At 37.4% G+C, this 13,653-nt stretch overlaps 1 protein-coding gene across 1 annotated transcript; it reads left to right on the forward strand.

Annotated features, from left to right (window-relative positions):
* The first annotated feature begins 3,014 nt into the window (after window positions 1–3,014).
* Window positions 3,015–4,340, forward strand: LOC131778641 (uncharacterized skeletal organic matrix protein 5-like). The gene is made up of 2 exons (XM_066169966.1): window positions 3,015–3,077; window positions 3,822–4,340. The coding sequence occupies exons 1-2, from the start codon at window positions 3,015–3,017 to the stop codon at window positions 4,338–4,340; spliced, it is 582 nt and encodes a 193-aa protein (XP_066026063.1).
* Window positions 4,341–13,653: the final 9,313 nt, after the last annotated feature.

Consider the following 13,653-nt stretch of genomic DNA (forward strand, 5'->3'; position numbering starts at 1 on the left):
AACTTTTTAGAAACTTTCGATAAGACAATGGAAACAAATGAAATCTGTAGACTCGAGTGTAGATCTGCTATGTCTCAATTTATTCCAAAACGATTACATCTTCAAGCGATTAGATATCTTGTATACAAGACCTATTTTTCATCTTCATACAATCAACTATACCGTTTGAATGTAAAGTAAATTTCAATCAGTTTGTGTAATCTTACATCAGTCACATTGTACAAACATTTCACCGGAAATCTTCATAGCAGTGAGTGTTGAGAAAAAGTATTTGTAAATCGCATTTCCATGCTCTTTCTTGGGGCCTCTGTTTTGAACCAAGCTTTGTTTGCATTGTCTGCTGAATGTTAATTTTCATCACCATTCTCGTCCCTGTTTCAAATTTGTTCAATCTTTTCTTATTCTCGTATTTTCTGAAAATAAGCTATATATTTTCCATAATGCTCATTGTCTTCATTCAATATTTGACCTTGATCAATATAAGACCTTATTAATCAGCAAGCTTAATAAAGCAAAGAGAAAGCTAGAAAAGGAATTTGAAAAAAATTTAATTGGGAATTTTTGCATCCAACCATTTTTTTAAACCAGTCTAACTTGGGGTGATGGCTCTCTACGCTAAACATTTAAATTTTTGTCCATTTCACGGTTATCATTTAATTTTTTCGGTTGCGCTAAAATATATTTACGATTAACTTTCTTTTTTACCACTAACGATTAAAATTTGTCGGTATTTTCGTTTAACTGCTAATTTGTTTTGCCGTTTTCATTTAAAGGTTAGCTTAATTGAGACCCTCTTAGAAGGAATTCTCTCAGCTTTCCCTAATGTACCTCAGATTAACAGCTATTTAGAACCCATGTTCTAAACGGTCTTTCATAGCATTTCGATTTCGTTTTTACCGAACATTGAGATGCTGGTCAATAAGCGGGGTGGGTAGGTTCATGCAAAAATTTAAGCTACGGCTTGTTGAAAGCCGTTTTCCTTGAAATTGCATCAATTTTTTTTTGTGCGGTAGCACAGACGTTGAACATACATGTCCAATGTAGCTGAACAAATCAAGTTGGTGTCGATTGTATCAAAGATAGAGGAAAAGCGACTTAATTTGTGCCTGGTTTCATCATTACTTTGGGTGCATGCGCAACACGAGGAACAGTTTTCCTATGCTGATACTCCTCTGTAATGTTAATCATATATTCAAAGTTGAAAAATGAAAAAAAATGAAAACAACCATCACAGCAGAGCATCATGCTTTAAGATCACGCATGACCAGTCGACCTCATCGCCTGAAGAAGACTAGCAGTATGCAGTCGAAACGTCGCGATCTACATCCCACGTGACTACATCGTGAGACAAACGAAAAACTTAGCCTTTTTATTGTTATTCACCACGATGAATAACCACAACCTTTTCCGCGAAATATTCAAAGTTGTTTTAAGAGAATTGTTTACATTTATAACAAGCCGGCCAAAACACGATCAGCAGAATATCAAATAGTTCGTCGCATGAGTGAGCGCAAATGCTGTAGGAATAAGATGTGGAAATTGACCCCAATCTTATATGCTGGAGTTCTCACTCCAAACGGATGACCACTATAGTTATATAAGTGTAAACAATCCCGAGTTTCAAATACAATTCTTACGACTGTCTCTGTGAACAAAGTTTCGCTGGAGATTATTGCAAGAAAGGTAATTGATATGTATACTCCGGGTAAGTTGTTTTTTTGTAATCTATTTCTGTCAATATGTTGAATAAAGGTGCGAAAATAAACTACTGGGACGCGATTTTGTGCTTTCGGCTCCTCGAAGATGAATTAAACTGGCGGTCGCACTTTTTAATAACACCTGCGGTACTTTGCAATATTGACATCCAGTCGATCAGTACTATCTAAATGTGTGGCCTATACCTACTATATATTTTGATCAATATTCAAGACCTCAATGCACTAGATTTTTTTCAGTGCAGAAAAAGTTTTAAAAGCGCTACGGATGCTTTCAAAAGGCTTACTTTTCAGAGAACCGCCAGCGTTTGTTATTTTCTTCGAATATTTTGATTTCCGAAAGAAATGTTCAATCTTGCGAAGTGCAGTATTCGTTGAACTCTCTCGTCTGTCCGTAAATGTCAGTTGCTAGCATGCACAAAATAAAACAAAATTGACCTAGGAATTAGGATTTAAAAGTCCGTAGATGTCGTGACGGTGCGAAATGGATTACATAGAGTTGAATATAACATAAAAACATGTTCAGTCAAACCAAGTTTAATTGAATGAGAATCAGAAACAGAAAACTTAAAAACTGAAATTTCTATGGGTTTCAAGTGGTCTCTAACTGGAATTTTCAGTGTGCTACGTTTGAAGTCGACAAACATCATTTTGAGCACCTTCTATGAAGAAACAAAAAATTAAACAGTATTTAATAAAACAGCCTGAAACACTTTGGTGTGAATGGAGTCTGAGAATTTAGATTTAAATGAGAAAGTGATTTAATAAACCAACAAGATTTCTTTTTTTCTTCTAAGTCGTAAAGTCTTTCAAGGAACTGTATAACGTCTACAGGTTGGTTTCTTTTTAAGAACGTTTCTCTTTCTTCAGCTCAAAAATTATCATATTATCATGATTCTTTCTTTATTCAATTGATGTCATCTTCACCATTCGAGTGCCCCCCTCCCCCTCCCCCTCGTGTATGAATGACAATACTCAGCGTGGAAACCCAGTTATAAAGACATATGCAACAAAAGTTGGTGCAATGTTGTTGGAAACAAGATTTGACTCCTTTGAACACATTCTAAAGAAAAGTTTAGACGCATATTCGATCGCTAGGGAGCGAGAAGGAGAAGGCTAGCATTTTAGCGGCAGAGAAATATCTCTACATTAGAAAGCGCAAAAACCCGTTGATTTTTATACTGGGACTGGATTGATTTATTACATTAAAACGATCAAATCATTATTTTTGATAGATCTGATGTCAGTAAACTTGTCGCCCTCGGTTTGGACTCCAAACCAGTCTCTGTCCTCTGCCACATGGGGGATTTTGGATGTGGAGATGGAGGGTGGACGCTAGTTATGAAAATTGACGGCAGAAAGGTACCTTTCATCACGCTCTGGTTTCTTTATGAATAAAATACCTGAAAAAAATAACGCGCGTCTCATTGGCTGAAAACGAGTGCATTTTTCATGTAACACGAGTGCAAAGTTATAACACGAGTGCAAATTACGAATAGCGCACGAGCTTCCAAAATTTCGTCCGTCTTGACTTTCCGTGCTACATTTTTTCATGGAAATTATGAACAACTAACAACATGATTTCATGTGCAGTTTAGTAATAATAAGCACGTTTAAATTTTTCAAAGACTACAAATCGCGCTCGCCCTTCAGGTTCATGCATTTTAGTTTGAAAAATTTACTCGTGATTACACTAAATTGCACTCGAAATCATGTTCTTTCCGATACAGAACTTATTACTGAATACAGATAGCCCTGAGCTCGAAACATTAATGAGTCTAGCGAAGACAAAATTACAGACTAATATCTGTATTTTTATGTTCTTTTTTTCTATTTATGAAAAAAAAATGATGCTGCTAACTTTTAGATAAACACAGGTTCAGATGACGATTCTAAGGACAGACACGACAATACCAGTTCATTTATTTTCGTTACCATAAATCTTACATAACTAATTAAAAACACAATGATGATAATAATGATAATGACAACTGACAATAGAAACAGACGTCATTTTAAAATGCGAAAAAAACTAAGGGATTACTGAATTTGTCTATGTGATGAGTATCACAGAAACAATAACGGAATTATCTTAATCTTCTTCAGACCACTTTTTGCTATTATGAACCTTACTGGAGTGATTATAAAGGATACAACCTTCCTGAAGGAGAGACTGGGTTCGACGGACAGGAATCAAAGGTACCCACCTACTGGAACACATCCTTCCCCAAGATCTGTCTCGGCATGAAGATCGGAGAACAGCTCAGGTTCATTGTCATCCACAAGCAAGCTGACTCTCTGTTTTCACTGATCGCTGATGGGCAATACCGCGCCACCTTACTGGGTCGTGACAAGTGGAAAGAGTTGATTGGTTCGCAAGGATTATTACAGTACAACTGCGAAAAAGAAGGGTTTAATGTCGTTTGTAGTCGGAGTGGGCATTATAAAGCCAGAATTGGTATTGTTAGCGAAAACAAGAATAATTGTGGCTCGTGCGACTCAAGGATCGGATTTGGCACAGAAGGGTACCCTGACGCCTCAAACACGTGTGGTAACGAGGCCGTTATCAATCCAGATAATGGAGACAAACACCTAAAAGCCATGGGATACATCTTGGTAAAATAAATATGACTCAGTATTCGCAAAATTAGTTTTATGTCCGTGTATAACTTTTGTGTTACCCTGGATCAATCTCTAGCGAGTATTTCTATTAACTCTATATAGGTAAATTTGAGATACCACGTTGAACATTCTATAATGTAAAACGGCATGTTAAACAGTATTCAAATATTCTGATAACAGAGGTGTCCAACTCGCTTACTGTTTACGGCTTTTCACTTAGAAAAAACAAACTTATTGATATGCTCGCTGGTTAGTTCAACCAACTACATGTCTCATCTAGTTCAGCCCCCAGGCAGTTTGCTTTAGGTAGCTTTGAGATCTCATTGGCTCTGAGCGATGTTTTTCTGTATTGGTGGTTATAATTTCTTTTCTTTTGGTTTTTAATATCACTCTCATCAACTTAAAAGCTCAAAGCCTTTCCTTTACTATTCTCAGAATCAATTGTCTACTACAGGAATTAAACAATTAAAAAAATCGGATAAACAAACACCTATCAAACTTTTGACCCCATGGAGTGACAGAGCATCTAATTTCTCTTACAATATCACCCCTGGATCCAACATTAAGGTCACCCAAATCAAGGAATTGATCACGGACCAAAGCTCTGGATTGTTAAACTAATTCTTCTCCTCGGCTCCTTAGGAAACATAGAGAACAGTGTGGAGAATATGCATACTGATTTTAGGGCGGAAAGGTTAACCTTGCAATAGATTGGCATCCCACCCAAAGGGGGTTGTTTGCAGAGTACAGGGAAACTCTTATGGCCTTCGTTAAATAACAGACCCTTAGTTGGTAATTTAGTGTTAACAACTGAGTTGAAAACGTAAATTGGCCACCGTAAAGGGTAAGAAACCTGACGTTTCGAGCGTTAGCCCTTCGTCAGAGCCATTGGGCCATGATTCTGGAGGGGAGGGGAGGAGGGAAGGGGGTTTGGGACAGCTTTAGGGTCAATGTGTGTTTTATTCAGCGAGAAGCCAGCCATGAGAAACTTCCAGCTTAGTGGCTCTTTATGATCAAATTTTTATTCATAAAAGTTTTTATTAGTACTGCAACCTAATGAGGTTTACACGAAAACATCAACGGCTGCGAAACAAAGCCAGATTTTATCGAGGGCCTTCTACTTAAAAGAAATAAAAACCAACAACAAGGTTATCACAGGGGCCTATCAGACTAAAGGATAATAATCCACAGCAGCAATGGACTCTCAAATTGAACACATGCAAACTGCCGATATGCAGGAAATTGCTCACCACCAAGTCTTGATTAGTTTTAAGCTACTGCATTTGATTGATATTGAGAGGGTGTCTAGAGTTTTATAGACCAGTCTTAGGTGAAGCAATTCTGGTTTAATTTGGATGCTAAAAGATCTTTCATTATCCTCTTCACCTTTGCTCTGTAAAGAGAAATCGAATGAGTAGTTTTTCCTCTCAGAAATAATAAATCCATAAACCAAAAGGTAATGAGAGTTGAGAAAATCATCAAACTTATGATAAGGCAAACTTTAATTTACTAACACCTTCTCCGAACTAACATTGAAAGAAATGTATGGCGGATGGTAAGGAAAACTTACACTGCGATCTAGGGAGTAAAAGGGTATGTGGGACCTACAGAAGTAGGTTCTTAGAACGTTTTGAAAATGCTATGCCTAAATGTGGGAAAAGGCTTTCTGCCAATATTGCTGTACCATAGTTATTATACTTTTAAGAAATAATACTACAGGCGTAGTATTAGAAGGCGCTCGTCATGGCGACCGATCACGGTTTGTACCGCTCTGGCTTTTCCTCTGATTTTTACCTTTTTATTAGGTCAGGCGGGCCTTGATAACCACACATTTTACCACAATGGATACTTCCAAGCTAGAGCATTTGTTCGTGTGCAGCCATGGTTTGTTTCTAGCTGTACATCGAGCTTATGCCATCGCAGTTGTTTGGCTTTCGTCCACCATCTTGGTTCACCAAGTGCATGTTATCAACTGGTCTGGGTTCGATTCTTGGGAAGACGTCTTCTTTACTTTTGTAATGGGACTTCTTCCTTCAACCCTTCTGTTATTAGAATATTAATTGGTGGTGACATACATCCACAGCCCGGACCAAACCTGACAGCGCTTCGTGGCTCTCCGACCGCAAGGACTGTGGCTTCCAAAATTAGCCTCCCAAGAATACTCACTTAAACATCAAAACTGCTCATCTTAATGTGCGTTCCTTGAAGTTCAGAGAAAATTTCATTCTGATTAAAGATACTACTCAATCGAATGGATTCGATATTTTTACCATATCAGAAACGTGGCTGGATTACTCGGTTCCCGACGCCTTTGTTTACACACTAGGATATACAATATTTAGACAAGGTCGTGGTCCTCACAAAGCGTGTGGTGGACTTTGCGTTTATTAGAGAGATACTTTGAAAGTGGTGCAAGTCGAAAGCCTTTCTTCAACAATGGCTTTCAGCAATTATGGCTTAAAATACAAACGAGATATTGTAAATCGTTTCTACTAAATACTGTCTTTCGACCACCTAGCACTCCCGTGAATTTCCTTGACAACTTTACTAGGGTTTTTATCGACTCTCTTTTAAGTGACCGGGATATCTTTATCATTGGTGACCTCAACTGCAACCTACTTGGAAACGACCATGAAGCGAAGGCTCTTTTGGAGTTTTGTACAACATTTAATTTAACTCAGTTGATTAACTTGCCAACCAGAGTCACAGAGAACAGCCAGTCCTGGATAGATGTTACCATGACTTCAAACAAGGAGCTTGTTACATCAGGCGGGGTGCTTATCTCATCCATGAGCGACCATAACCTCATTTATTTGTTATTAAATTCAAAGATTCCCAGAGCAAAACCTTCCTATGTGTCTGTTAGGAGCTATAGAAACTACAGCCCTCAAAACTTCCAAGAGGATCTTCTATTCGTTCCTTTTCACATTGTAAACTTTTTTGATGATGTCAGTGATCAAGTGGAGGTGTACAGTATCCTGTTTCTTGATGTCCTCAACGAACACGCTCCTATCAAGAGAATAAATGAAAGCGAAACCAAACCCGTTTGTCACGCCAGAAATCATGCAGCTGATGAAAACACGTGATAACTGGTACAAGAGTGCGATGAAAACAAACGATAAGCTGCACTGGAATGCATATAAATTTTTTTGGCAGAAAGTTAAACGGGAAATCTGCTTGGCTGAAAGGAGCTACGTGAAATCGCAGATCATGAAAAGCAAAGGTAACATAAACTCCATAGGGAAGGTGATTAATAGATGTTTGCCGAAAAAATCTTGCAGCGTACCAGTTTAATGAAGACATGAGAATGTGGTCAACGGCTGTAATAAGTATTTCACATCGGTTGGATGTTTAATAGGTCTTAAAGCCAACCAGTTGGCCAAAAGACCAAACTTGGACTTTGGATCCAAACGTCTATGCAACCTCTAACGTTCATGTGCAGAGTGAGCAGTTTGAATTCCACCCTGTAACAGAGAAAGATGTGGCGAATGTTATCCTCAATTTGCCTTCTAACAAAGCACCCGGCTTTAGCAAAATTCCAGCAAGAATACTTAAGGATAGTTTACCGGAACACATACGTAAAACGGTAACCGTTGCTAGTTGTATCAACAAACTGATCCAGATCAATAGAAATAAGCATTTATTTGATAAGGAAACGCTTTCGTTGATTTTTAATAGTTTTGTTACCAGCAGGCTTTTTTACTGCTCCTCAGTTTGGGGCAACACTTCGGCGATAAACGTCCATAAGCTCCAGCTTGTTCCGGCAAACGTTTGCAGCCAGGATTATCTTAGGGCTTCGCAAATATAATCATATCTCTGCAGGCCTGAGATAACTTCGGTGGCTAAACATCAAACAAAGACTTGTGGTCAATGATGCAGTTATGATGCATAAATGTCTTCAATGACTGTCACCTAGCTACTTGTCGGACAAATTTTCAAGTCGAGCTACTATTCACTACAGGCAGACAAGATATGGAAACATCTAGGTTAGATGATAATCACTGTATATAGTTATCATTTAGTTATCCTTGCAGATAGATTTTACATATTTTTTTATCAATTAGTGATGTAATTAATTGATTTAGTTATTCTTCTAAATAGCTTTTACATAGTTTTTATCAATTAATACTGTAATTAATTTATTCATTTATCTATTTAATTTTATTTTAATATATATTGATGCTGAAAAGCCCCTTTTAGGGATGCTCAATAAAGTGTATGTGTGTATGTAAATGTGTAAGATATAATAAGTCATTTTACTTAATAAGTTTACTTCTAATTTTTGTCAGCTACAATTGATGATAGACATTTTTCAGGCTGTTCTGTGCTAAAATGTCTTTGTAATTTTTTCCCGTACTCTGACTCTAACTCCCATTGGGTGGGATGCCAGTCTATTGCAAGTAAACTCTTTCCTTTCTGTAAATTACTATGTATATTCTCCACACTGTTCTCCATGTTTTCTAAGGAGCCGAGGAGGAGAATTGGTTCAACAATCCAGAGCTTTAGTCAATGGTCAATTACTTGATTTGGGTGACCTTAATGTTTGATCGAGGGGTGAAATTTTCAGAGAAATTAGATGCTTGTCACTCTTAGGGTCAAAAGTTTAATAAATGTTTGATTAGCCATTTTTTTAATTGTTTAATTCCTGTAAAGGACAATGGATTCTGAGAATAGGAAATGAAATGCTTTTCAACAGCCAACTGGAATACAGGAAAACGTCGCGGGGAGCCAATGAGATTTCAAAGCTACCACAAGCAAAATGCTTGAGGGCTGAAATAGATGAGACATGTAATAAGTTCAGAGAGCAGTGCAGGTTTTTTAGCCAGAAAAAAAAACTCAGCGCAGGAGAAAAGTCACCCTTCTATTTGTTAAAGTGGAATATGTGTGCTGACCTCGTACAGAGGCTAGGCGTAAAAAAAAAAGGTATCAGCAAAATGTTTCCGAGAGGGAACTAAAGCGAAAAAAGTGAAAAACGATAAAAAGCGAATTGTATTGTATGTGGCTTTCATTTCAAAGAACATCATTTTAAAAGAGAGTCTGACCGTAAGACTCTGAGAATCAGCGGGAGATTTACAACGAAAGGGTAAATAAAGTGATAGAGAGAAAAGAGCGTAGAAAGGAGGGCACCTATGTAAAACGAGCGATGTGGTGGAGAGACAAGTTAAGTCACGGAAGATTGTTACGTCTAACCCGCAAGTCCAAGGTAGCTATCAGATAAGTACCCCACCCGACCTTAGATGAGCTAATAAGTCCAGAGCTATGCGTCTACATCTCACTGAAGGCAACGAAAGATTAAACTGCAATAATAATAATAATAATAATAATTTGTTACTTATAAAGCGCAAAATACATGTGGATATGATCTAATGTGCTATACAATAAGACTAAGCAAATAAAATATGAAAACGAACTATAAAAGGCTAAGAATATACAATTTGACTAACTAAAAACGAACTATAAAAGCAAACATGAAAATGCCTGTCTAAAGAAATGTGTTTTAAGAAGTGTTTTAAAACAATTAAGATCATTTACTGCTCTTATATTTGATGGCAATCTATTCCATAGTTTAGGAGCAGATGCCATAAATGATCTATCACCTAAAGTTTTCTTAGTTATGGTCCTAGGTGGCAATAATTGTAGTTCAGACTGAGATCGTAACATCATACGTCCGAATTGTTGCTTAACGTTAATTAGATCCGTAATGTACTGAGGTGCCAGCCCGTGGATAGCCTTGAACGCTAAAATAAGTAATTTAAATTCAATTCTGAAACAGACAGGTAAACAATGTAAGGAAAACAAAGTAGGAGTTATATGACAAAAACGGGAAAGGGAACAAACAATTCGGGCAGCACTGTTCTGAATACGTTGCGACTTGTTGAGATGTGCGGCTGGTAGACCATACGGCAAACCATTGCAATAATAAATACGTGCGGTGATGAATGCATGGACGAGTGTTTGTGTGGAGTCTTTAGATAAATACTTTCTGATGCGTCTGGTGTTATACAGGTGAAATAGCAAGGTCTTACACATCTTGTTTATATGACAGCCCATGTTCATGTTTTCATCAAACCACGATCCGAGGTTTTAACGGCAGTTACAGGACTGATAGTAGCGTCACCACCGACCAGCCCCTTGATGTCAACTTTAGCGAGCTGTTGTCTCGTTCCGATTAGTATAAATTCTGTCTTACTATCATTTACTTTAAGCTTTTCTTTAATCATCCAACATCTGATGGCGCTGATACAGCGTTCCATAGCGTCCACTGCGTTGCTTTGAGCCTTGCGAACCGATCAAGTCTTTCATATTTTTCTAAACTAACAGAATAAAAAAAACCCGATTGAAAAAAATAGATATTATTCTCTAATTTTGTCTTCGCTAGACCCAGTAACGTTTCGAACTCTGGGCTATCTGTATTCAGTAACAAGTTCTGTGTACAGCATATAGAGGTAACAACATGATTGAGACTGCAATTAAGTGTTAAAAAGCACGATTAAAGTTTTCAAAGATAGCGTAATTGTACCAGCCCGTAGGACGAGTGCGATTTGTAGTCCTCGAAAATTTTTAGGTGCTTATTTATACCAAATTGCACTCAAAATCATGTTGTTACTTGTTAATAATCTAGATTAGAAGTGTAGCAAAGAAATTTAAGACGGACGAAATTTTGGCAGCTCTCGCGTGCTATTCGTAATTTGCACTCGTGTTACAACTTTGCACTTGTGCTACACGAAAAATGCTTGGCTTGTTTTCAGCCAATCAGACACGAAAAAAAAATCAAAGAAACCAGAACGTGATAAAAGGTACCTTAGTGCCATCAATCTTCATAACCGGCGTCCACCCTCCATCTCCACACCCAAAATCTCCCATGTGGCAGAGGACGGAGACTGGTTTGGAGTCCAAACGGAGGGTAATCAGTTTGCTGACATCAGATCTATCAAAAAGACTGATTTGATTAATTTAATGTAATTAGTCGCTTCAATCCCAGTATAAAAATCGACGGCTTTTCGTGCTTCCTAGTGTTGAGATATTTCTCTGCTGCTAAAATGCCAGCCTTCCCATCGCTCCCTATCGATCAAATATGCGTCTAGATTTTTCCTTTAGAATGTGTCCAAAGGAGTTAAATCTTGTTTCAAACAACGTTTCATCGGAAACTATCTGCATTTTTTTTTAAAACATAGAGATGTCATTGTGAAGACACCTACTGCATGAAAGCTGTTTGGTAAAATAAAAATTGCACGACGCACAACATAAAATTATCAAATGTGCGCTCACCCTCATCAAAGATTCCTACTTACAATCATTATGTACGAGGCAATTAAGAGGAAAGTTGGAGGAAGCGTGCTTAGGATTAAAGACAGTTAAGAATAAAGAAGGGTACCTCCGTAACTTCGTGACAATAAGTGATAAATAGAGTGTTTAACTCGATAGCTCACGAGTGAGATGTCGAGTTGAACACAACAAGAGAAATTCCATATCTAAAAGCAACCATGTATCATTTTGTTTATCATATAACCACAATAGCCCTTTACTGAGAAGAAAAGCCGAATTCGTGAAACAATGAAAATAAATGAATCGACAACTCTCGAATAACAATTGTAGAGTGCGTTGGCGCTAACTCTTAAGATGGAAAAATGCGTTGAATCACGATAACACAAACAACAATGGTCGTCCTTTTCAATTTACAAAATTCTCATTTATTGACTTTGCCCTTACCGACAGGGGAAGTCTTTCAGGTAAACGGCCAAAATTGGCCAGTGAAAAATTCATTCTCAGCTGAGAGAACTGCTAACACCAAAGCTGCTGAATACGAAACCCAGTGAATATCTCAACAGCCGCCGAAAAGTTCAGAGTTTAGTGTATCACGTCATATATATAGAAAAGCCAATCCTCCACACCATCGCTCGCTGCCCTTTAGTGTTTCTGGCCAGCACTGGAATCAGTCATTAGCCCCTTTTTTTTTAAGTTGACGGTGTGGATTTTGATTTTATATTCTTCTTTTGACGCAAGAAGAGGCTGGTATATAAGACTGCTACGTATAAAAATTTTATCCATCGTCGGACAGCGGTGGCAGCCACAAAGTATCTCACTCACAGAGCATGGAGAGGCTTAGTGCAGCTGACGTCTTTGAGTGCGATGTTGATACACTTCTTGATTTTGTTCACAGCAGGTAATAATATTAATAAAGTTGGGGACTAGGGTGGCAACTAGGATTTGCACCAGAATTTCAAAGACTATCTACATCAATTTTACCCTGAACTTAAAAAAATCGTCCTTTTAATGTGGATCGATGGTCGCGAGAAGCTTGGGTCAAATGAGTCTGGAACAAAAGTTTGTTAAGGTTCAAATGGTTTCGTTATTTGGAAAAACCTATTCTTTTTGATGGATTATAGCTTCTACACTTTTATGTTTGTCTCCTTGAAATCGATGTTCAAAAATGCCCAAAGAACTGTAATCAGACTGGGTTTGTTTTGTTTAACAATTAAGGCTACCATAGCAACATTACAGCTTCAAGGAGACAGGTTTGTTGTTCTATCAATATAAAAAACCTCATTAATAATAAAAGTGATCAAAACAAATCAAGAAACACGAGCACATTGTTTTGACAACATTAATATTTTCGAGGGAAAACACGGAGTAATGTAAATACATCAAAGGTATGCTAAAAGACTTCCACTAATAGAAAAAAAAATCAAGTGATTCTCCTCAAAGATTTCATTTGCGGAGAAATAATCGTTCAATATTTTTGTACGGTCATTTTTAACGTGTGCGCCACCACGATGCTGAAATAACTTCCAATAAACAATAACACATTTTGATTTCCTATGGAACTCTATGATAATTGAAAACCCACCTTTTTATTTCTTTTTTTATTTTCCTACTCGTTACAAAATCGGAATATAATGGACTTACTTCATCAAATTCGTTCGTTAGAACTTCTTATCGATAAGTGAACTTTTGCTTGTAGAGTCAGACAGAGGAGCTTGTTTTGATTATTAAATGGATAAAAAAACAGCTAAGTGCTTACGAAGGAGGACTTCTCCCTCTTGAGACTAAAAATGATAACAAACAATAATGATAAAAATATCAATAACAATTACAAAAAAAAAAGGCAGCAACTTTTACTACAGCATCATTCCAGTTGTCGATAACGTCTGCAATGAAAGAGGATAGGAAGTCATGCCGTGTGTCAGTGTACATCAAGTGAAAAGTTTGAAACTTGTGTAGATAACAAAGCTAATTTGAACTTGTGAAAATCAATTTCTACTGATTCATTAGCTCCAATATGAAGCCTTTATTACTAAACGGGAGCAGTAAATCA

Source organism: Pocillopora verrucosa, chromosome 7, assembly GCF_036669915.1.
Source record: "Pocillopora verrucosa isolate sample1 chromosome 7, ASM3666991v2, whole genome shotgun sequence".
Classification (NCBI taxonomy): Eukaryota; Metazoa; Cnidaria; class Anthozoa; order Scleractinia; family Pocilloporidae; genus Pocillopora; species Pocillopora verrucosa.